This window comes from Triturus cristatus, chromosome 1_1, assembly GCF_964204655.1.
Source record: "Triturus cristatus chromosome 1_1, aTriCri1.1, whole genome shotgun sequence".
Classification (NCBI taxonomy): Eukaryota; Metazoa; Chordata; class Amphibia; order Caudata; family Salamandridae; genus Triturus; species Triturus cristatus.
Genome location: NC_140579.1, coordinates 1,280,272,641 through 1,280,299,534, shown reverse-complemented (window position 1 = coordinate 1,280,299,534; position 26,894 = coordinate 1,280,272,641). Strand labels below are relative to the sequence as shown.

Here is a 26,894-nt window from a genome sequence, read left to right as displayed (position 1 = left end):
CTGTCTCCACCTCGAACCTGCTCCTACGAAACCTCAGTGTGTCCTGCAGCCAGCAACCTCGAAAACCCTGGAGGACCTGCCTGCCTCCAACCCCAAAGACTTTGTTTCCCATGAACACCAGATTTGTTCATCTGCAACCTCTGGCCGGACACCGCAAATCTGCCCCACTCTGCATCCGCCGTCCACGGCCCAAGCTCTAGTGGGCAAACACCACTAGGAGGTCCCCCCCAGCGATCCTGACCCGAGATCTGGCAACTCCTGTCTTGCCTCCGGCCGACGCCTGCAGCCTAAATCCAGAAGGCCCCCCCAACCGCGACCAGGAGCTGGTAAGAAGATCTGACCCCAAAAGGCACCCCTGCACCTGACCCCCCACGGCCTTGGGTGCTCAAACCGACGGTGCCTAACCAACCCCTAACTTCCCAACTTAACTCTCAAAGTGGTGGTCGCACCCAGAAGACCTTCGTCCCCAAGCCTGCAGTGCCTTTGCAAACCGGAGGTTTCTCATTGAAAACAGGGCGCCCGACTTTGAAACAGCAGCCTGCATCCGGCCGCCCTAATGCTGCTGAGGGTGCACCTTTGGTGCCACTTTGTTTTCCCATTTGCCCTGAGCTAAAGTCCAGGTATTTTGCTCCCACAACCAAATGACCTGCTTGCCAGCAGCCACCAACCGGAGACCCCCAAACCCCCATTGGATAACATTGGGCCATAGCACTCTGCCTCGTACCACAAGATACAAATGCGCGCAATTTTGCAGCATTACCTACTCAGCCTCTACAAACTCTCACGTTGCGAGATTAAGTTAATCCAAGGTACAATGGATCAAGAACAAATGCAAGGTAATCTCGCATGCATAAATCCATGGGCTGGGACTACATGTAAACAAATACATTCGAATGCGCGCAATTTCACAGCATTACCTACTCAGCCTCTACAAACTCTCACGTTGCGAGGTTAAGTTAATCCAAGGTACAATGGATCAAGAACAAAGGTGCCTCACACCACAAGGTACAAATGCGCGCATTATTGCAGCATTTCCTACAGAGCCTCTACAAACTCTAACGTGGCAAGGCTATGTTAATTAACCCCTTCGCTGCTAGGCCTTTTCCCCTCCTGTGCTAAGCCTTTTTTGGGCTATTTGGGGTAGTGCGCGCTTAGGCCCCTGTAACTTTTTGACCACATTAGGTATCCACGCCAAATTTGCGTCCTTTTCTTCCAACATCATTGGGATTCTAAAGGTACCCAGGGTTTGTGGATTCTCCTAGAGGGTTCCCAGAAATTAGTCAAAATACAGCAACATTTTGTTTTTTTTGTGAAAAATGGGGAAAAGTGGCTGCAAATGAAAGCGTCTGGGTTTTTCTCTGCAAATGATATCAAAAAAGGGTTTGTGGGGCTGAAATCACAATTTCTCCAGCTTTTAGGGAATGACAGATTATTGTCAGAAATCCAACATTTTTTACACAGTTTTGACATTTTTCTGGGACATACCCTATTTTTGCTATTTTTTGTGCTTTGAACCTCCTTCCAGATAATGGTAAAAATGGGTAGAAAAACAATAATGGATCCTGGAAAGCTATACATTTTTGATAAGTAGACAAAATTCTGAATTCAGCAAGGGGTCATTTGTGTAGATCCATCAAGGTTTCTTTATAGAAACTAACAGGTAAATATAGGAAAAATTAAAAATTTGTTGAAAAAAGCAGCCTTTTGAGTCAACGTTTTCACCTGTAACTTCTTCGAATTATGACATCTCTTTGAAAGCAATGTACCGTTACATCCGGTGGACCTTCCTGGTTGTGGGGATATATAGGACTTGTAGGTTCACCAAGAGCCCAACGAACCCAGAGTAAAAAACTGAGCAGCATTTTGTAATGGTTTTTTTTTTTGTTCCGGGTATATAGCAATTATTGTGGGAAAATGTATACATGGAAAAATCGGTATGAAAGACACCTATGTATTTCTGAAATGGGAACAAATTACAGAGTTTAGAAACAGTGCATATTTGGACATTTTCGAAATTGGGAATACTCATACTTGCATGACAATTATTGGTCATTTTTCAAAATGATTTTTTTTTTTACACAATGTCTTTCATTTAGAAGGGAGAAATGCATCAAAAATCAATAGGTAATAACAGTTGCTTTACAAATCTGAACTACCCTAAGTCTCCCGATAAAAATGGTACCTCACTTGTGTGGGTAGGCATAGTGCCCACGACAGGAAGTGGCTCAAAACCTAAGGTGAACACACCACATTTTCACACTGAAAATTTACACTTTTTTTGCGAAGAGTCTAGCTGTAGTTTTTGAACCCTAGGCCTGCCGGCACCTAGGGAAACCTAGCAAACCTATACATTTTTGAAAACTAGACACCCAGGGGAATCCAGGATGGGGTGACTTGAGTGCCTCCCACCATGGTCTGTTACCCAGAATCCCTTGCAAACGTAAAAAATTGACAAAAAATACAAATTTTCTCCACATTTCTGTGATGGAAAGTTCTGGAATCTGCGTGGATCCACAAATTTCCACCCACCCCGCGTTCCCCAAAGTCCTACGAGAAAAATGGTACCTCACTTGTGGGGGTCGGCATAGTGCCCGCGACAGGAAATGGCGCAAAACGCAACGTGGTCACACCTCAAGTTTGCAGTGAAAAATGACCCTTTTTTGGCAAAGTGACGAGCTGTAGTTTTTGAACCCTAGCTCTGCCGGCACCTAGGGAAACCTACCAAACCCACGCATTTCTGAAAACTAGACACCCAGCGGCTTCCAGGGAGGTATGGCTTGCGTGGATCCCCCAACGTTTCCTTACCCAGAATCCCCTGCAAACCTCAATTTTAGCTGAAAAAAAATCACTTTTTTCACACATTTTGGGGTGGGAAAATTGTGGCATCACCGGGCTCACACAAATTTACCACCACCCAGCGTTCCCCCAGGTTTCCCGGTAAAAATGGTGCCTCACTTGTGTGGGAGGCCCAAGTACCGGCGGCAGGCAAGGGCCCAAAACGTAGTGAGGTGACATCAAAATGGCCTATCGCAAAACCACCTGGTTTTGCAAGGGGGGTCACTTTGGTTTTTGACCCGGTGCTCGGCGGCCATCTAGGGAAACCTACCGAACCCACGCATTTCTGAAAACTAGACACCCGGCGGCTTCCAGGGAGGTATGGCTTGCGTGGATCCCCCAACATTTCCTTACCCAGAATCCCCTGCAAACCTCAATTTTAGCTGAAAAAATCACTTTTTTCACACATTTTGGGGTGGGAAAGTTGTGCCATCACCGGGCTCACACAAATTTACCACCACCCAGCTTTCCCCCAGGTCTTCCGGTAAAAATGGTGCCTCACTTGTGTGGGAGGCCCAAGTACCCGCAGCAGGCAAGGGCCCAAAACGTAGTGAGGTGACTTCAAAATGGCCTATTAATGCAAGGGGGGTTACTTTGGTTTTTGACCCGGTGCTCTGCGGCCATCTAGGGAAACCTACCAAAACCACGCATTTCTGAAAACTAGACACCCGGCGGCTTCCAGGGAGGTATGGCTTGCGTGGATCCCCCAACGTTTCCTTACCCAGAATCCCCTGCAAACCTCAATTTTAGCTGAAAAAAATCACTTTTTTCACACATTTTGGGGTGGGAAAGTTGTGGCATCACCGGGCTCACACAAATTTACCACCACCCAGCGTTCCCCCAGGTCTCCCGGTAAAAATGGTGCCTCACTTGTGTGGGAGGCCCAAGTACCCGCGGCAGGCAAGGGCCCAAAACGTAGTGAGGCGACATTGCCTCACTACGTTTTGGGCCCTTGCCTGCCGCGGGTACTTGCCACAACTTTCCCACCCCAAAATGTGTGAAAAAAGTGATTTTTTTCAGCTAAAATTGAGGTTTGCAGGGGATTCTGGGTAAGGAAACGTTGGGGGATCCACGCAAGCCATACCTCCCTGGAAGCCGCTGGGTGTCTAGTTTTCAGAAATGCGTGGGTTTGGTAGGTTTCCCTAGATGTCCGCCGAGCACCGGGTCAAAAACCAAAGTGACCCCCCTTGCAAAACCAGGTGGTTTTGCGATAGGTCATTTTGATGTCACCTCACTACGTTTTGGGCCCTTGCCTGCCGCGGGTACTTGGGCCTCCCACACAAGTGAGGCACCATTTTTACCGGGAGACCTGGGGGAACGCTGGGTGGTGGTAAATTTGTGTGAGCCCGGTGATGCCACAACTTTCCCACCCCAAAATGTGTGAAAAAAGTGATTTTTTTCTGCTAAAATTGAGGTTTGCAGGGAATTGTGGATAAGGAAACGGGGGATCCACGCAAGCCATACCTCCCTGGAAGCCGCCGGGTGTCTAGTTTTTAGAAATGTGTGGGTTTGGTAGGTTTCCCTAGATGGCCGCCGAGCACCGGGTCAAAAACCAAAGTGACCCCCCTTGCAAACCCAGGTGGTTTTGCGATAGGCCATTTTGATGTCACCTCACTACGTTTTGGGCCCTTGCCTGCCGCGGGTACTTGGGCCTCCCACACAAGTGAGGCACCATTTTTACAGGGAGACCTGGGGGAACGCTGGGTGGTGGTAAATTTGTGAGCCCGGTGATGCCACAACTTTCCCACCCCAAAATGTGTGAAAAAAGTGATTTTTTTCAGCTAAAATTGAGGTTTGCAGGGGATTCTGGGTAAGGAAACGTTGGGGAATCCACGCAAGCCATACCTCCCTGGAAGCCGCCGGGTGTCTAGTTTTCAGAAATGTGTGGGTTTGGTAGGTTTCCCTAGATGGCCACCGAGCACCGGGTCAAAAACCAAAGTGACCACCCTTGCAAAACCAGATTAACTATTGTTCCTACAGCGTGAGAATTTTGGAGTAAAATTGCAAAGAAAATGTGGCAGACATTTTGAGGTTTGCAGGACATTGGGGATAAAAAAAAAAATTTGAATTCACAAGAGAGACATCACCATGAACTCCCATGGGTTTTAGACAATATCTACACTTGGTGGGTTATTCTTACATGGAAAGTGTACCTTGGCAGAGAAACTAAAGACAAAGATTGCTGCACAACCATCTATTCCTCAAACACACACACATACTGGTTGGATTTGGCACGAGGGCGAGTCATGGTTCAGTGTATTAAATTTTATTAACTAGAGATTTCACAAAAATGAAATGCACTGTCAATAATTAAATTCACAAAAAACCAAACCAATGACTCGCAGCTCGTGAGCTGTAAAGCCACGTCAAGGCACCAACCACTTTACAGGCCATTCACACACCTTTCATACGTGATACAAACAAGACCATTCGCACCACCAGGTACAAAAGCAACACAGTACAAAATTCACCAAAAAGGGACAGGGTACACCCTGCTTCAGAAAGACAAATATTACTGCACAGCCATCTAATCCGCAAGCCCACACACATACTGGTTGGATTTGGCACGAGGGTGAGTGATGGTTCAGTAGATACAATTGTATTAGCAAGTGATTTCACTAAACATGAAATGCACTGGTAATAATTGAAAGGGCGAGAAACTGAACCATTGACTCACAGCTCGTGAGCTGTAAAGCCACGACAAGGCACCAACCTCTTTACAGGCCATTCATACACCTTTCATACGTGTGAGACATACAAAACCATTCACACCGCCAGCCGCGGGCCCATCACATAACACTCACACCAGCACACAGCGCCATTCAAGGGCCCATCACTTTCACACGCCCACAATCCAGACACAGCAACTACACATGCTGATGGATTGCGTGGAGTGGCACTCAGCTAGCAGTGTGTGTAGTGACCAGCAGAAAGTCACTACTCACACACAGCCAGCCGAGCTCCAGTCCACACACACCGCTAGCAGAGCGCCAGTCCACACACACCGCTAGCAGAGCGCCAGTCCACGCACACCGCTAGCCAAGCGCCAGTCCAGGCACACCGCCAGCCAAGCGCCAGTCCAGGCACACCGCCAGCCAAGCGCCAGTCCAGGCACACCGGCAGTCCATGCACACCGCCAGTCCATGGTCACCGCCAGCCAAGCACCATTCCACACACACCACCAACCAAGTGCCAGTCCACACACACCAACAGCCAAGGGCAAGCCTACACACACCGCCATCACATTTAGGATTTTTTTAGAAAAAAATAAAAACACAAACAAATCGCAAATAGATACAAATCTTCTAACAGAAAATCAGCAACTAAATACATTGCACTAACACCAACCTTGAAACAGAATCAAATTATCCAAAGAATACAGACCAGGCAGTTCACTTTACCACTCATGAATGCTCCCAATAATTCTTTCGCGTGTGGTACGCTCTAAAACAAGAAGGAAGACACAGTGCAGGATGAGAAGGACAGTCGGGGCAGTACATACGACTCTCCTTCCGCGTACCTCTTCGCCAACAGACTCTACATCTCCTATTGGGAAAATCTTTTGAGGGTGTGGGAGGAATGTGATCTGGAAAGTGGCGATCTTTCAATCTAGCAACATCCTCCACCACTCCAACTCTAGGAACACTTGCCTGTTCCACTACAACAAGGCTGCCTATTACAGACTCCTGAAACTTAGCAAAAGTCATCTTTGACTCAGGGCAAGAATCCTGGAACACAACAATAGCATTAAACATTGCCAAGTGGAAAAGATGGATAGCCAACTTCTTGTACCAAATGTAAGCCTTACGAAGAGCAGTGTAAGGTTCCAACCTCTGATCTACTCTGTCAACACCACCCATGTGCCTATTATAGTCTAAAATGCACACAGGTTTGCGCGCTTCAGCGACCTGACCCCAAACGGTCACAGGTGCAGTGCTTTCATCATGGATGGTAGTCAGCATGTAGACATCTCTCCTGTCTGAAAACTTCACAGCAAGAAGCTCCTGGCAACGCAACGCACTGCACTGTCCCCGCACAAGCTTTTGACAAACAAGTTCTTTCGGGAAACCTTTACGGTTAGAGCGGATTGTGCCACAAGCAAAAGTGTCCACTTTGGCCAATTCCCTGAACAACCGCACACCAGTGTAGAAGTTATCTACATATAAATGGTGGCCTTTGTTGAAAAATCCTCTACCAAGTTCCCAAACAAGTTTCTCAGTCACTCCAAAAGTGGACGGACAACCAGGGAGGTTAATCCTAGATTCCTTACCGGTGTACACCCTGAAATTAGACACATATCCAGTCCTACTGTCACACAGCATATACAGCTTTATTCCATAGCGTGCCCTCTTACTAGGAATGTATTGCCTAAAAACCAAGCGGCCCTTGAACAACACCAAAGACTCATCCACTGCAATTTCTTTCCCAGGGGCATAAATCTCAGAAAATCGATCCACAAAGTGATCAAGGACGGGCTTAATCTTAAAAAGACGGTCACAATCAGGGTGATCTCGTGGCAACGCTAAACCATTATCAAGAAAATCCATCATCCGAAGCAGAAGCAAATACCTGTCACGACTCATGACTGCCGGAAAAATAGACGTTGCCATCAAGGGACTGCTAGACCAATATGAAGACATTGATGGCTTCCTTAGCAAGCCCATCAAAAAAGTTAAACCCAAGAACTTCTTTGTCTCTTCAACATTTGTGGGAGTCCACCAGGTAGCTCTAGAGTAGGGCCTAAGTCTGGCACTGTGGTCCCTCAAAAACTGTTCTGCATACAAATTAGTCTGCTCAACAATCTCTGCCAAAAACACATCGTCCATAAACAACTGAAAAAAATTTACCGGCAAAAAGTTTTCAGTATTCACTCTAGACCCTTGAACACCAGTAAACTCTGGCAATGCCGGCTGCACCATGCCAGGGGCAACCCAGAGGTCATCACTTTCAAGGGGAAGCCTTGCAGCCCCAGCCTGCAGCCCTGATGCCTCTTGCCGCACTACACCAACGGGAAGCCTTGCAGCCCCAGGCTGCAGCCCAGATGGCTCTTGCCGCACTAAGAGTATCTTCATCATCCGATGACTCCATACGGAGAGACAACTCACTGCCAGAATCGTCCCCTGCCTCCTCTCCCTCAGATGCAGAGTCAGTCTCTGAACCATGGTCAGAGGAAGACTCAAACAGCAAACCAACAACCTGCTGAGCAGTAATCCTGCGGCTAGCCATTTTACTTACTAAGATAGAAGCCTGCACAAACAAGTCAACAACAACCAACAATGTGCAAACCAAGTAAGTAAAGAAATGTGTACCTTTATCACAAAGATCAATGTACTCAAAAACTATACAATCCAATTACAAGAGACAGCTGCACTCACCAGAAACCAACTCTGCAGTGACACAGCAAAAACCAAGGATATCAAACTAGAAAGAAGAAAAAAAAAATTTACTCACAAGACCACAAAATACACATCGAGCACCAATGCAAAAAGTTTTTGACACTCAAAAAACAAACATACTGCTATCATTACACCATTTGCTAAAAAAATTCATGCAGAGAAATCAAACACATTTACATTGTACAAAAAAGAGTCTCTTACCAAACTACACAAACAGCAGAACCACCAGTAACAACACGGCAAACTGAAAAGAGCAAAAGCCTTCACCTAGAACAAAAAAGTTAAAAAAAAAAACATTACTATTGCAATTCACAAAAAATATAACCATAAACATTACAACATGCTATGTTACTACCCAAATGGTCAATCGGGTTATGTGCCAGGTGGGGCAGAAAACAGCAGGGAAAAGAAAGGCTACTCTGTCCCGGGGCGGGTGGGCCAAATACATATTATAAAAATTGCCCCCTGGAAGCGACACTTGCCAAAGGGGTCACTTCCATTTTTATTTACACTAATTCACTGGTGTCTAGTGGGCTTTTCTGCCCCCCTGGAACGTGAAAAGGGGGCAGGGTAGAGAGTTCCTGACCCCCTAGCCTTTGTCAGGGGATCCCTGAAGGATCCCAAAGGCAGAAAAAAACATTTTAAATTTTTTATTAAAAAATCGCGGCGGTAATACATACATAACTTAGCATTTAAAAAACCTTTGAAATTCACTGAAAAAAAACATAGGTTTCACACACGTTATAGTTAGGAATTAGCATTTAAAAAACCTTGCAAATTCACTTAAAAAACCATAGGTTTCACACATGTTATAGTTAGGTGGATATTTCACTCGTAAAAAACCAATGAAATTCCCCCGTTCTAGTTAGTTCAAATAACTATAACTCGCGCGGCCGCCACTCTATCACAAGGATGATGTCATCAGTGATGTCATGAGTGATGCCACTGACCATGTCATCAGTGATGTAATATGTGACGTCATCAGCAGTGGATTGCGGTCGCGCGAGTTATAGTTATCTGAACTAACTAGAACGGGGGAATTTCATTGGTTTTTTACGAGTGAAATATCCACCTAACTATAACATGTGTGAAACCTATGGTTTTTTAAGTGAATATATATATATATATATATATATATATATATATATATACACACACACACACACACACACATAGGTACATAAAGGTGTAGGAGTGTGGACGGTTTTCATATATGGGTGTGTGTATATATATATGTATATATATATATATATATATATATATTTGGCCGTGTAGGGGTATATGTGTATGTATGCATGTACGCGCCACTTACCAGTAACACAACGCATGGCGCCTGTGTAAAATATACAGCATACATTTTTTTTAACACACTTTATTGATGACTTTAACAGTTATACAATGCGATGTTTATCCTACAGAGGCAGTCTTTTGTTTTTGTAGGAAATTACACCATACATGTTACATGCAACTTCTGTATGTGTCACTCCTTGTGAGATAGAAAACAGAGAAAATATACAGCATACATAATGTTCTGATACAGACAGTGCTGCAAATATGACACTATACATACTTTAAACGCACTGTTACTTCTAAGGGGCAATTAAGTCTCAATCACCAAGACTCAAACCCCAAAATACAAGTACATATCTACGCACGCTACACAGCATTTATTTCACCAATGCAATATGTACTTGCAGCACAACATTATGTTTGCTTCAATAACAAAGGTGAGTCAGCTTCACTAAATGGGCTGATCACCATGATATGGGTGGGCTTACCACAACCACACTCATCTCACATACACTATGGGTGTGGCGAGCCAAAAAAGGTGGCAGTCTTCTCCTACAGCGGAGACTGATCTTGGCACCATAAGGGAGCCGGCAACTCTTCAAGGGGAGTTAACCGCGACTTCCAAAACTAAGGCCGGCAACTGGGGTTGCCCGCGACCTTTTATGGACACCGTAAGGGAGCCGGCAACTCTTCGAGAGGAGATAACCACGACTTCCAGAGGTGTCCCATATGGCCGGAAACTGAGGTTGGCCGCGACCATAAAATTCGCCAAATATGTTGGGGAGGGGGGGGGGGGGGGTGTTAACACCTTACCACCACATGCTGCACCTACACACATTAACACAAAAGACAAACTAATCAATACCTCTAACATTGTATATGCCTACCATATAGCAAGGCAGGTTAACGGGGATAATGTAAGAACACATTCCTCACATCTGGCTCACCGGATAGGGCCTCCTACTCATCACAATATATAAAGGCAAACGCAACACACACCTTACCAGGTTGTGTTTACGTTACAACTACCATTAACAATTCATAAGTGCAAAAAATAAAAAACCACAAAACAGGGCGTAGTTCTTCAGGCTTCCTGACTACATGATAAAAACTGCACAAGGTCTGCGCACAGCACACTCAAATGTTACTCTATCTCTCCCTTGCGCGTAATCACAAGGGAGCTCGATACCAATAACAGCAGGCATTAGACTAATACAAATTAGGAGACCATTCGCAGGTAGTTCTCCAAAAGGCCCACTGTGCACAATGCACGTCAAGGGCCGTAACCTTCATTAAAACCAGGGGCCAAACGAAGTCCATGACAACATCTTGCCTCTACAAGTCAACATTTGGGATATACCACATGGGTGGAGTATTCTTCAGGAAGAGAATATAGGCAAACACATGTGTGCTTCTACAGCAAAATATATATATATTAGATATATAGCTGGTATAGCTTAAGGTGCGTTTATGGCACAAGGCATATAATAGGGTAAGGCCTTTTCTTTCCTCTACCCTCCATTGTCTCCTGAGAACATAAACAGGACGCATAAGCATGTAATAACGTCCATGTTCTACAAGACCATAACCATTAAAGGGTAATAACAAATTTCAACAGGATACCCATACAGTTGTCTGTTGCTACCAAGGTGAGCATCAAACAAAAAAAATACGTGCTCGCGTAAATCAGCCAGGCACCTCAAAAAAAACATTAAGCCATATCTACATAAGGCTTTAAAAACCGTCCCATTGCATCAAACATAAATAAATAAACATACAAACAAGAGCTAGTGGTTCTTAAAAAACCATATTAAAGGGAGAGAAAAAATAGCACTCGCAGAATAAAGCGAGCAAGTCAGGTGTTAACCCACACAAGGATGAATGGGCCGATTAAAATTTAAGTATTTTTAATACAACATCCAATCGGTTTGTGCCTGGTCACAGATAAACTATTTTTAAAACAAAGGCAGATATATACACAAGGGAGTACATATATGGGTACTTTACTCAAAGGAAAGCCATATGGATACCTACTAGGTATTCACAACATAAGAACTCATGTTCTCTCACAAAACAGGTGGTATTCAAAACCATTTGTGTTTTTTTAGTATCCTAGGGGAATCAACTACACTTCACTCCCTCCTCCACAATTACAAAATACTGCTACGCAATCGATGCACAGTTTGTGAATCTAGAAGATACCTATGCTGCAAAACGAAAATATTACTTACCTGTAAGAATAGTTTTGCAGCCTAGACTCTTCTAGATTCACATAAGACCCTCCCTCCTCCCCGGTGAAGGAGGAAAAAGAAAATAAATAACAAAGTAAATAAAAGGAGAATTCAAAACATAGTCCCTACATAAGCATAGTACATAAGTACTTCCAAGGACTAAAAAAATAGCTAAAGCTATACATCTCTCTTTAAATATTACATACGTAATATATTTAATAAAAAAAAAAGAAAAGCAGCAACTAGGCTGCATATCGCCTATTATATCAACTGATGCTCCCTCTGGGAAGAGGACACACCTAGCTAAATATATAAAAAAAAAAAGAAATAGTATATAGGTATACCTATGTATGCATAAACATGATGTATATAGAGGTATGGACATATCAGTATGTGTATATATATATATATATATATCTGTCACATTTTACAAATCGACAAGTGTCCCTGCACTCTCAGCCCTATAAGCAATCAATATTATACTTATTCAACAAGCAGACAGAATTGCAATGCAGAAGGGGAAAAAATAATCTGAGAGCCTGCACACACACAATGGGGGTTGTAGCCTCACCAGAGGGATCAGGTTTCGCAACCTCCCAAAGCAAAAATAAAATTAAAATACAAAGCACTTTCTGACTCCAACCACTAGATGGCGGAATATGCACAGTTTGTGAATCTAGAAGAGTCTAGGCTGCAAAACTATTCTTACAGGTAAGTAATATTTTTGATATGGTGTTGGTGATAAGCTAGAGTATGACATAGGGAGCCAGTTGTCCTCATTCGAATGTTTCTCTCTCTAGTGACTGAACCTGTGAACCCTAGAGCACTGTACCAATTTATAAAGGTATCGTAAACCACAGATTGATCACTTTGGTGAGGGGAGCACAGTATTTGCACAAATCACCATGATTTTGACTGTGATTGATTGATCCCATAAAGCGCAGATTCTGAAATTCTCTCCTTTTTTTCACAGCATACCCCTGACGAAGGGACTACGAAAGTCCCGAAATGCATTGGGTGTTTAAAAACATTATGTTGTTTTTGTTCTTTGATTAATATTCATGTAAAGTTGAACATGTATATGTTGATTGTAAAAATGCACAGATGAAAGTATATATTGAACAAAATGTATACCATTTGTAATATTCTGTTTTGAAATTGTACTAAATGATATAAAGGATTCATTAGCAGTGCAAATTGCAGTCCTAGTAATTTCCAGTACGAGGCAACTCCACTTAGTTATCCCACATGCCCCGCAAGCATTTTGCAACGCTGCACGCATACCTAGAAAAATTCGTGAGATCTTTATAAATTTGAGTGCGTTCACCACCCACTTCTACGTTCTATATCATTGCGATTTGGGTGAACAGCACCATCTACTAAAATGTCTTTCGAGTCTATAGCGAATATCACAGAAAACCGAGCTTCAACCAAAGTTTACACCACAGAAGATGCCAATGAAATTTACAATCTAATAAAGGAGACAAAATCGTTTGACGCTCAAAGCGGATCTGTCACACAGCAACTACGACAACTGGAATATCTAACTAGAAGAGAATTAAACACGCCTCAACACTTATACAATACCACCGTGTAAAAAGGATCCCACGTGGACTCAGATTATCAATACGCCCCATGTTATTTAGGCTTCAAAACAATCAACAGTTTATGGAAAAATGGTATTCCATTCTCAATAAATGTTCGCTGGACCTGATTTTGCTGATAATTGAGGAGCTGTCTAAAACTATCCACGATTTAGAAGAAGAAATACACACATTAAAAAATTATTTATCTACAAGAATGGAAGTAGAACCATGGGGTCAATTCCTTGAAAATCTCAACTTGAAATTAGACAAATATGGAAAAGAGTTACAAGAAACTAAATTGAGAAAATTCAAACGAGATACAATCGATTATAAGCTGAATGAGGCTTATACTTGGGCGGAGGTATACGCGCAACGAAGATTCACTAAAAAAACTACTCAAGTATCCTCGGATGAGAGCATAGTTTCTGAATCGGATATTGATACCCAGAGAGCATCCCTAAAAACTGGTGCCATCTCAAAAGCCACTGCAAAACCAACAGAAGAAAGTATACCAACCACGATACCTAGCACTTCTTCTTCCACCTCTTCTTCTTTTTTGGAAGCAGGCAGAGAACAAGGACGACCACCGGACAAGTATCAAAACAAAGCAATCAATGGAACGGGAAAACAAGGAGAGGAAAAGAACAAAGAAAAAAGCAAAAAAGGATTGAGGAGTCAAACGAAAACCTCATAATTAATATTTCTTCAACAAAAGTGACAGCTTTTGAAGAAAAAGTGCTAAATAAAGGAATGTCTTTTGTGAGCACTTATAACAGCACGGAGTTAGAAACAGAAGTGGCGTTCTATAAATTCATGAGAACCTTAAGACTACGAAATTTCTTCACGAACATATGTCCTCAAGACTCTACTAAAGACCCAACACCTTATACTTTTAAACCTAAGAGCACTTACACTGCTCCAGTATCACATACAACTCTGGATACATTTGAACTACTGGTGCAACAAGATCTAAAAAAGATTCAATACTCAAAGAAAATCAAAAACTTAAGCAGAGCTGAAAAAAGCGCCCTAATGAAACTGGCAAGAAATCCAACCATCACAATCTCCAAGGCAGACAAGGGCAGAGGACTAGTACTTATGGATACAGAACATTACGAAAGGAAAGTTTTGGAACATATCAACAATGAGGAAATTTATGGAAATTTAACAAAGGATCCTACTATGGAAATCTCTAAAAAATTTAAACTCCATCTTAGAACCAGCAGAAGATCTAAATTGGATTGCCTCATCCACTAAGAACTACCTCAGTTCTCAATTTCCCCGTAGACCTAAGATTTATTTACTACCCAAGATTCACAAAAGTCTCATTGATCCTCCATTCAGACCCATTGTCTCTGGATGCGACTCTATATTTGAAAAACCTGGTCGGTATATTGACACCTTTCTACAGTCATTTGTTCAAAATTGGCAAACTTACAGTGAAGATACAACAGATTTTCTGCGAAGCTTAGAGACGATCAAAAATCTAAACACGGAAGATTGGATCTTATGCACCATTGACGTGGTGGCATTATATACGTCCATACCACACGCTAATGGAATTGAAGCTGTTGAATGGGCTTTACTGAGACAGGAAAATGCACACATACCAAAATGTTTCATTCTACAATTACTGGAGTTTTGTTTACAAAACAGCTATTTTAGCTGGAATGAAAGGTTCTACATACAATTGAACGGCACTTCAATGGGTTTTCCGGGAGCACCAGTATACGCCAATACGTACATGGCGAAGTTTGAAAATGATTATAATCTACAAGACTCAACATGGAAAGAAGGCTTGATATTCTTCAAACGATTTATTGATGACATCTTCCTCATTTGGAATAAATCAGAACCAGCATTAATCAACAACATACGGACACTAAATTTAATAGACTCCAGATTACAATTGATTCACACCATCAGTCACAAGGCAATCTCATTTTTAGACGTCTGGATAGACATTGAACAGGGTGAAATACACACTAGCGTGTACAAAAAACCAACTGACAAAAATAATGCTTTATTATTCAGCAGCTTTCATCCTCCCTCTCTCATTCGGAATTTACCAGTCTCTCAATTCTTAAGAACTAAACGAATTTCTTCTACGACCATGGCCTGTGAAACAACTTGGCAACAGCAGATTAAGAATTACACAAGCAAAGGGTACCCTGAAAATCTGCTTAAAGAGCAACTAAACCCAGTCAAAACTCGACCTCGTGGGGAGCTACTCAAAAAGTCTTTAAAGAAAACTAGCACACGTACAGTTTTTGTGTCCAAATACTCCACCACATCGACGGCGATAAAAAAGATTATACATAAACGCTGGGATCTACTATAGTTCGAAACAGATTTCAAAGAATTATTTAAGGAAAAACCACTGTTCGACTACACAAGAGCACAAAAAATGAAAGAGATGCTATCAAGAAGAAAAACATTACCCACAACTTCGGAATCTTTAACTAAGACTAATGGAACACACAAATGTTGGAATTGCATCCATTGCAATAATGCAATCACAGGAGACACTTTATTGCACCCACTTACGGGCCAAACAATCAAAATCTTGAGCAGTACAACATGCAACTCTGAAAATGTGATCTACACCATCAAGTGCCCATGCAGACTGTTGTACGTCGGCAAAACAGAGAGAAAAATGAAAATCCGACTGACTGAGCACAAAAGCAAAATACGTACCAGAAGTATCCCCTCAAGCTTAGCTGTACATTGGGAGGAAGCACGTCACCAAATCGCTCAACTTAAATTCCAAATTATTGAAGAAGTATCAAAATCTCCAGATCGCGATAATTCAAAGCACCTACTAGGGTGTTTTGGATCAAAAGATTACAAACTTTGACCCCAAACGGGCTCAACGACAAACTTGAGATGGCCTGTTTTCTCTAACACATATAAGGACTTGATGTATCTGTCCACTCTGCGATCCCTGCTTTCTAAATGAACTTTACCCATCACCGCAATTCACTTAAATCCACACTAGTACCTAATCTAAACAATGAGCCCCATGTACATCATCTAAGTAGAGTAGTTTTATTTCGGACAAAAAACACCTCTTTAAGCACAACTATTTATTTTATTTTGTATTACAGATTGAACATAGATTGGACAATTATGTCTGTATCATGTAAAAAATGATTTATGATTGAACAGTGATGTTTGTATCAAACAGGTTGATGAAGCTACAAAATGACATGATTGAACAGTGATGTCCGCACCAAATGTATTTTATGTTGTAAATTCTGCATAGAAGGTTGATTAACTTTCACGTAATCATCAGATAGCCAAGGAAATACTCTGAATGCTAACTACATAGAATGCGCATTATTAGTAACTAGTACAATAATAAGTCTCAGGTCTATTTCAATAGACCCTTCGTATCATGATAACACGATCAGTTTAAACCATTCCGACAACAATAGAGAATTGAGTGGTATAGTACACAGTATGACGCTACGTCAACCTTTAAAAATGTTTCCGCTATTAATTAACCAATAGTAGTCCACGTTTTGTGTCGACATTACGAACGTAATACTATAGTCCGTCTTTAATGTCGATTGAACATGTTGACACGCATAAGTAAAAACCAGGAAATGCACCTCTAGTTTGATAGCGACACCGGGGCGCAAACGCCGACCATTTGAACTCTTGTTCGGTAAGCTCATACGTTTACCATTTAAATTCTTTTATTTATCCGTTGAGAATCACCGCTCACGAGAGGTAACCCGCCTTTACTTGAATTTTTGATTTTAAATCGTTGATGACTATCGGTCGTAACTTCACTCGCTACTAGTCTTCACATGCAACCTGGCTAAGCACCATTTCTTGCCTATCTCATAATAAGGTGAGCCATCATTCAAAAACAGTATGATTATATTGTCGTTTTTTTCCCACAAACAATACACGCATAATTCAGTTTTCGCTCGTTTTTAGACCCAGAGAAGAACAGGGAAGAGAACATCTAATAGCACATTAAATAGACCAGGTACGTAGAGAGGCTTTAAGTGGACTCAGATAAGCTAGAGTATGACATAGGGAACCAGTTGTCCTCATTCGAATGTTTCTCTCTCTAGTGACTGAACCTGTGAACCCTAGAGCACTGTACCTTCTACGTTGGTGGACAACCGCACACATCGCTCTCTGCAGTGGTGGAACACACAAAACCTTTCCAAAGGGCAGCCGTTCCTAGAGCCAGTTCCACAGATAGTGCTAACAGCAGATGCGTCCCTCATCGGCTGGGGAGCCCATTTCCTAAACCACACAATTCAAGGCAAATGGACCACTCAACAGAAAGTGTTCCACATCAATCACCTAGAATTACTGGCAATCTTTCTAGCATTAAAATCATTCTAAGTACATCTACATCACAAGACTGTCCTAGTCCGGAAGGACAACATGACGGCCATGTATTACATACAAAAACAGGGAGGCACACATTCTTTGTAGCTGTCTCAGCTAGCGCAAAACATTTGGAGATGGGCCATTCCACAAAACATACACCTTTCTGGCAGAACATCTTCCAGAAGTTCACAATCAGATTGCGGATCTGCTAAGTCGACAGACACTGCAGATGCACGAATGGGAACTTCATTCCCAAGTTATTCGACCATTTTTCCAAATGTGGGGTCGACCAGACCTAGATCTGTTCGCCACACACGCAAATGCAAAGTGCCCAACCTTCGCAGCCAGGTTTCCACACCCGTTGTCCAAAGGCAATGCGATATTGATGAACTGGTCAGGCAGATTTGCGTACGCTTTTCCGCCACTTCACCTGATTCCCCTAGTAGTACGCAAGCTCAGACAACAGTCTCTCAGGATGATCCTGGTAGCTCCCACATGGGCACGGCAACCATGGTTCACAACACTGCTGGAACTTTCAGTAGTTCCACACCAAAAACTACGTCTCTCCCCAACGTTGCTAACGCAGAACCATAGAGACATAAGGTCAACGGAATCTAGCGATCTGGCTCCTGAAGTCTTAGAGTTCGGTTATCTTAAACTTCCACCAGACTGTATGAACATCATTAAACAAGCGAGACGCCCTACTACTAGAGCTTGCTGTGCAGCAAAATGGAAAAGACTTGTCATATACTGCAATAACAACATCGATCTGCTGGATTCTTCAATCCAGGACATCATTTGCTATTTACTACACTTACAAAGTTGTAATCTAGCATATTAATCCATTAGATTACACCTAGCGGCACTTGCCGCTTATTTACAAAACAGACAACACTTGTCACTATTTAGAGTACCTGCAATTAAAGCATTTATGGAGGGCCTTAAAAGGATAATTCCCCCCAGACTGCCACCCTCTCTGGTGCGGAATTTAAACATTGTTCTTATCAGGCTCATGGGTCCCCCATTTGAACCTCCACACAAATGTGAACTGCAGTTCCTCACATGGAAAGTAGCTTTCCTTGCCACAATTACCGCTCTTAGGAGAGTATGTGAGATCCAGGCTTTAACCATATGTGAGAAGTTGGCCTGGCATATGCTGGTCACTAGTTATAGTGGCCACCTTGCACCAGTCCAATTCGACTCTTATGGTAGATAGGTTTAAGACAACCTTTTAAAGAAAGCTATCCTAGTGGTAGCTGTGGAGAGCAGCCTTCAGGCTAAGTCTCAGAGGAATGTAAAGCAGCTTGTTTTACCTTATAATCTCTTGAATTACCAAATGAAAGGACACCACACAGGTATATATATCAAATATATATGTATTTATTTCTTGACACACTCATCTAATCTCTTTATGAGATTAGAAGTCAGGAACATATGCACAAATCAACGTTTCACAAGAAGTTAAGCACAAATATGGCTGGGGCCCTAGGGGCGTACCAGACCATATACTAAAAAAAGAGGTTTAGGAAAGTCGACTTGCAAAAAGACAAGGCCTAGGGCCTGTGGAATCGCTGGGGCTTCACTAATCCACCCAGGCAGGTAAGTAAAGGACCCACGGAAGACGCGTGCAGTGTGAGAACACAGCCACGGGTTCCCTATTGATTTCAATGTATCAACACTATGGATCATTTTATCACGAGAGCTGTCTCGGTCTTAGAACAAGAATTAGCTATCACCGAGCGCCGGTTATCTGCCGAGCTAAGCCAAGCTAGACGCTCCTCATTAGGCTTACTTGCCTTAGTAAAATCCCCCAAGAACTCTGTATTGCAGGGCGCGGAAGATGTTGGGCAACAGCGGGACTTAGCAGTTAGCACCACTACATTAGCCGATCGGAATGACACAAATGACGCCCAGAGAGAGGCTCCCCTTACAGTCACTAGTGCTTTGGTTCACTATCAATCTGTTCCTAGTCATCCACAGACAAGAGCCCATAAAAAGGGTAGTAATAGTGCAGCCTGTAAGAGGAAGAGAGATGGGCTGTCTCAGGGCGGGAGATTGGCAAAGCATTCTAACATTACAATTTGCCCACCAGCGAAGCCTGGCATGGTTCAGCCTGCCGACAACACTATTGGGGACGAAACTGTCAATAGACATTTGGACCAGCCCCAACATAATGATCTGATCCCCCAGATTGAACAAGTAGTCCGCTCCCTATTATTACCACTTCTGGAAAGGGTAAAGGTGGTTTCTGACAAAGTAGATCGACTCGAGCAAACTATCTTAGATAATTTTTGCTCATTAAAAAATGTTATTAAATTAGCCACCAAGGACTGTGTTAATCCTATTAAGGTGACTCATACCCTTCCTGCTCTGCCACTTTCTTCCCCCATCACTGTCATACCCCCTATAGTTGACTCTAGGGTAGTTCCCCCTAGAACTTCGATAGCAGACAACACCAGCACCCAAGGTGGTAGTCAGGATAGGGATGGCTTAAGGGATTTACCTGGAACTAAATCGGCTAGTAGGTCCTCACATAAAGGTTTAAACATAGATCATGGAGACAGGATAACTAAATCCTCTAAATCCCCTAATGTTTGCATCCATCTACCTCCCGAATCTATTCCTTATGTTGTTGTTTTGTCCGGCGTTCCGGAACTGAAGAGCGACACAGAGGAATCTTATCAACAACTTAAAAATAAAGTCATTTTCTGGCTCAATCAAAAGAGACCTATCCCAAACTTTTTGGACGGGAAAATTCTCTTTGCCAGAAGAGTTAGCTGGGTGGGTCCTAGACCAAAAAATGTCCAAGGGGATTGTATCATCATTAACTTCAAGGACAGCCGAGTGGTGCGCCTTATTTGTGACCACCCACCTAGTTGGGATAGGTCAGAAATAAGGGTCCATGATTTAAGGTTTTTTTTATAATCCTTACCTTAACACTCCTGGAAGCCTCGATCAAACCCAGGAAAGAACTGGAACCAACCCAAATTTTGTAATATTTCCTACTCAGAGTACTGATAACACATATCACCCGGAAGCATCAGCCTGACCGGGCCTGGAGGGGCCTTCTTTTAGCACGTCCCCCTCTGTTGATAACCCACGAATTAGACCTGAGGGAAAGGGTGTAGATGTTAGTGTGTCGCATGACTTAACCCATAAAAAAAATACTTGCAAAATTTTAAGCTGGAACGTTGCCGGCACCAGACTCAAAAGCCAGGATGATTTATGGGTTGGTTATGTTCTGTCCCACGATATTATCGCATTGCAGGAAACTTGGGACACAGCAAACAACCTTTTTTTGGACGGCTATGTTCATTTTTATATCCCAGCAACACCTAGCTTGGCGGGGAGGGCTAAGGAGGGCCTTGCCTTGCTTGTTTCCCTGAACCTGAAAGGATCCGCCAAACAGGTTGATTCTGGCTCCCAACACTGCTTAGTTGTAGAACTAGTGGTGGCAAACTCACCTTCTCTGCTCTTGATTAATTTTTATAATTCTAAAGATAGTGTCAGTCCAAATTACCATCTAGAATCCGTGGGGGAGGTTCTGGATAAATACAGGGCGTTACATAATAGCTTTGAGGTAATTTTAATGGGCGATTTCAATGTCCATCCTTGCAGTCTAGGTTGTATTTTGGATGATGAGGAGGGTTTTCCCTACGCATCATCCACACATTTTGAACATACCAAATCAGGCGAGGCCTTGGAGAGCCTACTGGCTTCCTCAGACCTCTCTGAACCTGGTCACTGCACGGTGGTGCAGAGACCGTCTACCTTTAAAGGCCCGGACTCGGGGTCAGTCATCGATTACATTTTTGTTTCTTCTTTGCTTTTCCTTTTGATTTTAAACTACAGGGTGGAGGACTCCGCATTCAGTGACCACAACCCGGTGATAGTAGAGGTCGCCTCGGATGGGTTTTTGGCTTTTAAAGATCCTAGTATCCTGGGAACTAGAGCCCTGGTAGTAAAAGACCAGGGTAGGAGGGTAAAATGGGCTCAGGTGTCCCCGATTTCTTTCTCTCAAGAAGTCCTGGCTAAGTTCGAACCAGAGATGGATATATGCCTAGACCATGCCAACACCAACTCTAGTATAGTTGAGGCTTTTGCCATCATTTGCCTACACATAAATGCGGCCCTCCTGACTAAACCCAAGTCAGGCTGTGTTACAGGGAAAAAATGGTTTAACACCAATTGTACTAAGGCTCATTCTGCTCTCTTGAAGGCAATAAAGGGTAAACCAAGAAACAGACCTCTAATCACTTCTTTGAGGAAACAGTATAAATCGGCTATCAAAGCACGTAAAAACGAGATCCAGGAAGAAGCCTGGAATAATTTACTGTTACCGAACACCTTGCGGGATAGCTCCAAATTTTGGGGATTGATAAATCACCCCTTTTTTTCCGGTAGTGAGAATCAGACCTTGGAATGTAGTATTCCTGACGAACAGTGGTTAGCCCACTTCGAAAAAATCTATAGTTCTGTCTCGCATGGGAATTCAGAGGGGCTGTCACCTTTAAATCAGGTCGGTCCAGTTTCGGCCTTCAGGGTGGAGGAGGTAGAAAAAGCCATCCTAGAGACATCTAAGAGTAAGGCACCAGGCCCTGACGGCGTCCCGGCTGACCTATATAGGTCTGCTCCTAAACTATGGGCCAAAATACTAACTAATGTTTTCAATGCTGCGAGACACAAGAATATCCCCGAGTCCTGGGCGATATCTACAATTATTCCAATTTTTAAAAAAGGCCAGAGGGATGATCCGGCCTGCTATAGGCCGATCTCCCTAATTGACTCTGCCGTCAAAATCTTAGGCAGAGTCATTTTGGGCAGATTGAACACATGGTTGGTAGGTAGCAGTATATTATCTGATGCCCAATATGGTTTCAGGGCTAATAGGAGCACGCAGGATCAATGTTTAAATCTCCACTTACTTATTTGCAAATACACTATTGCAAAGGAGGGGTCTCTGTACATGGCCTTTATGGACCTCTCCTCAGCTTTTGACCTAGTTAATAGGTCGAAACTGTGGAGCATTCTTTTGAATACTGGAGTTGATCCCCCTCTGGTTGGATTTTTGGCGGATCTCCATCGTGATCTATCAGCCTCGGTGAGAGTCACCCAGGGGGGAAGGTGTACCAGCCGCTTCAAGTCAGAGAGAGGTGTAAGGCAGGGATGCATACTGGCACCCCTCCTTTTCACGCTTTACATCAATGCCCTGGACCCAGCCCTGGCCAACGCAGCGGTGGATGTACCACGTGTAGGAGACACCAAGATTCCAGTTCTCCTATACGCGGACGACGCCGTCCTTTTGGCGCGTTCAGGGGTGGCTCTTGACAGACTATTGGCCTCTTTCGGTGACTTTATGACATCATTAGACCTGAAAATTAATACCCAAAAATCACAGGTCATGATCACGGGCCAGGCCAGTAGGAAAAAGAAATCTAAATCCTTTTTCTGTTAGGGCCACGAGGTCAAAAGGGTCCCAATTTTTACCTATTTAGGGGTCATTTTTGACGAGAAGGGCACGTGGGGTCCTCAACACAAACTAAAAGGCAACTCAATGGCAAGATCTGCGGCAGCTATACTTGGCTTTGCCAAACGGTTGGGTAGTCGCCCCCTGGAGGCCATTTTGAAAGTTTATAAAGCTAAATCCCTGGCAATAGCCACCTATGGCTCTGCCATATGGGGCTATTCTAGTAATGACACCATCCAGAGGGTGGAAAACAAGTTTTTAAGATCCTTGCTGTCTGTTCCCCAGTCCACACCCACTTTTACAATACATTCAGAATTGGGTTTGGGGTATGTTGTTGACTTAATCAAAATGGCACCTGTTACATGTTGGCTAAAAACCTGGCTTAATCAAGACATTCCTTTAACCCATTTAATACTAAAGGATTGCCTAGCCCTGGATAGAGCCCACACAATTCCATGGTTAATATACGTTAAAAAGATGTTGAGCATAGTGGGACGTCCAGAGCTATTTAATTCCCCTGAATGTATTAACAAGAAGGACATCAAGGGGATTAAGACCGCACTAATGACAAGATTAATGGTCGAGAGGGAGGACATTGAATTAAACAAGCCGGTAGTGAGAAGGAACTATGGGTTAATTACTGTTCCTGGCCTTGAACCCTACCTGGCATTTGTTACAAGCCCACTTCACAGGTCTCTCCTGATTAAATTCCGCTTAAACTTGATACCGTATGTGCTAGGTTTTTATCCCACATGGGCTACCCCGGATAATGCGCCCCCATGTGACTGTGATAATTTTTCATGTCAAGACACATTACATTTTATTATGTTTTGTGAGCATTTTGTACAGATTAGGACAAAATACCTGTTACCTTTACTTAAAGGGGCTGGCCATGTTCAGGTTCGTCCAGCGCTTCTGTCCCTGCAACTTCTGCCTAACATTACCACTGCCTTTTATGTAGCAAACTTTTTAGTCACAGCTGTTCGCATTAGTAAGAAGCGTGCTAGAGAGCGGCCTACTTTTAACACAACGGATGTGGTCGTGACGAGCGGTGGCCCGTAGTTATGGAGTATTCCATCCCTGTTAGTCTTTTAGATGGAAATTTTATCCCTAAATTTTATTTATTCTTTTTAACTCAGAATTGAACCGATGAAATATGTTCTCTTCACATTTTTAAATTTTGATTATGTTTTTCATTACCAGATTTGTAATTGATGTACTTTTGCTCTGTATTTCACGTACTGTGATTTTATGTCTGTTTTGTCTCTTTTTATGATCTTTTATTGATCGAATAAAAGTAATTGACTGACTGATTTCAATGTATCAAGTCGCGGTTAGTTTTTTAAAGTTTATGGGTACTTCTAGGAAGTCTACAAGCAAGTCACTTACAAAGTAAGTAGTTCGAGGGCCAACACCCATTTGAACACCGGAGTGCACGAGTTACCTCACCCAGGGAAGCCGGGTGCATAGGGGTCTTTTGGTGTCTGGCCACGTCGTCGTTTTCTATGGAAGCCGAAGACGCAGAGGCACCCCCTCACCTTGTACACAAAGCACCCTGCCCTCAGGATTGATAGGGCCTGACTGATAGGTTTATATGTGTGTATATGGTGTATATGGTGAGATATGGGAACCTATACATCGGTGAGGAGTGCTAACACTACCTCACCCAGGCTGCAGTAGCAGGCCTGTGGTGTCAGATTAATCTGCTTCCCAGGGGTGGCATAATACAAGCTTCAGCCCCTGGTAGGCCTGTGAAGTACCTATGCCCTTTGTACCTAAGGTACCATATACTAGGGACTCATTAGGCACCACAGTATTCAATCACTAGTGCATCTAGTAGGCACACCATGTCATTTAAGGGAGTAAGCAGATAGGCTGGGGTCCTGGATAGCAGGATCCCAGCCAGACTAGTCAAAAACCATCATAACACCAGGATAAAAGTGGGGGCAACCATATAGTCCGATTCCACCTTCCTACACCATACAAGAACCATTCTTACAAATTCATCGTAACAAGGTGGTTCTTAGAAAAAATCCAAAATTCCGTCCCAAAGTAATCACTGCTTTTCATCTTAACCAATCAGTTGAGTTACAGGTGTTTTTCCAAAATCCAGACTCTGTAGCAGAGAGCGCTCTTCACACACTTGACGTCAAAAGAGCCCTACTTTATTACATTGACAGAACTAAACCCTTTCGAAAGACAAAACTGTTTGTGGCCTTCCTACCACCTCATAAAGGTAACCCCATCTCCAAAGCTGGGATCGCTAGGTGGATAGTAAAATGCATTCAAATATGCTACCAGAAGGCTAAACGCATATTAACAATTCCCCCTAGAGCGCACTCAACACGCAAACTGGGGGCTTCCATGGCATTCTTAGGGAACATTCCCTTAGATGACATCTGTAAAGCAGCATCATGGTCTACACCACACACCTTTACCAAACGCTATTGTGTTGACGTGCAGGCTAAGTAACAGGCTTCCGTAGTCCAAGCTGTTCTTAAAACACTTTTTCAAACCACTGCAACACATACAGGTGACCACCGCTAGGGGGGGACACTGCTGTACTGTCTATGCACAGTGTACAATCTGCACCTCATATGCCTCGAACGGAAAATGCTACATACCACTATGCATCTATTCTTGGCATGTAGAGCTGCAGAGTTGTACACGCCCACCCACCTCCCCGGAACCTGTATCTGTTGCAGTACTATCTTAATTAGATACATTCACATGGACATCTCTTTATCTCTTAATAACTCCATCATTTCCTATCATGGCGAAAAACAATCTGAGGATGGAGTCGCTGCCCATGCGCACGATCGTCCAAGGGAGGAGGCACCTATCTCGTGACTACAAAAGACTCTTCCAAGACCACAACAAAGTGCAAGCATCCGAGTCCAACACCAGATGGCGATCTATGCACAGTGTAGAACTCTGCAGCTCTACATGCCAAGAACAGATGCATACTGGTAAGTAGCATTTTCCTTTCCTCCATATGATAACATTGACTGTTTTTCTGTGAAAAGTTCTTGTGTGGAGTTTGAAAACCTAAAGAAATTCTTTAAAATTGTACTGTTAAACAAAATGATTTTACTTGCCTGTTTACAGGAAATGTCCCAGAGTAGTAATTAGGCATTCTGCTCTGAGTAACAAAAGTAATCCGAAAAGTAATTTACCTGTAATCTTACTGAAAATCCCATTCAAAGTATATGTACTGTATTCTGAAAAGCATTGCATTATCAGTAACACTACTGTAATCAAATCAAAGTACATTTACAATTGCAATCCAAACTGTTACAATCTGTATATTTACTGCAAAGTACTTATCACTTACCTGTGCCAGGCATGCTTGCTTCTAGGAAATAAAATACCTAAAATAATATTTTTGATACAAAACAATTGGTCTGAAGTTCTGTCTTTAAATGTGTGAATTCATTTGCTGACTGAGGGTGTACAACAAATGCTTAACACTGTCCTCTGATACTGCCTTACTGCTCGACCACACTACCACAAATAGAGAGTGAGGTGCTATCTAACTTTACTTCTGCTTACCTTTGGGGATTCACTGTACTCTGTGCACACAATACCTCACTTAGGTATAGTATATATAGAGCCAGCTTCCTACAAGGACCAGGCAGCCCGATGTTACGACCAGTAGTGTATTGATCTATGCGGGTTGGCGATGTGCCGGAGCGGGTGGGCATATCTTTACCCATCATGGCGAGATCTCAAG

The 26,894-nt window shown here is 43.1% G+C and overlaps 1 protein-coding gene across 12 annotated transcripts in view; it reads left to right on the top strand.

Moving 5' to 3' along the window:
- LOC146871964 (KAT8 regulatory NSL complex subunit 1-like) overlaps positions 1–26,894 on the top strand; it is a 1,874,485-nt gene that overhangs the window by 1,699,608 nt on the left and 147,983 nt on the right. For 4 of the 12 annotated variants that reach the window (XM_085652587.1, XM_085652577.1, XM_085652566.1 and 1 more), the window contains one exon: positions 12,726–12,949. The exons of the other annotated variants lie outside the window; for them this stretch is intronic. In XM_085652587.1, the coding sequence (XP_085508713.1) occupies positions 12,726–12,777 (52 nt within the window). In that variant the 3' untranslated portion in view covers positions 12,778–12,949. Of the gene's footprint in view, positions 1–12,725; positions 12,950–26,894 lie in introns of those variants that run through there. 12 annotated transcript variants of the gene reach the window in all.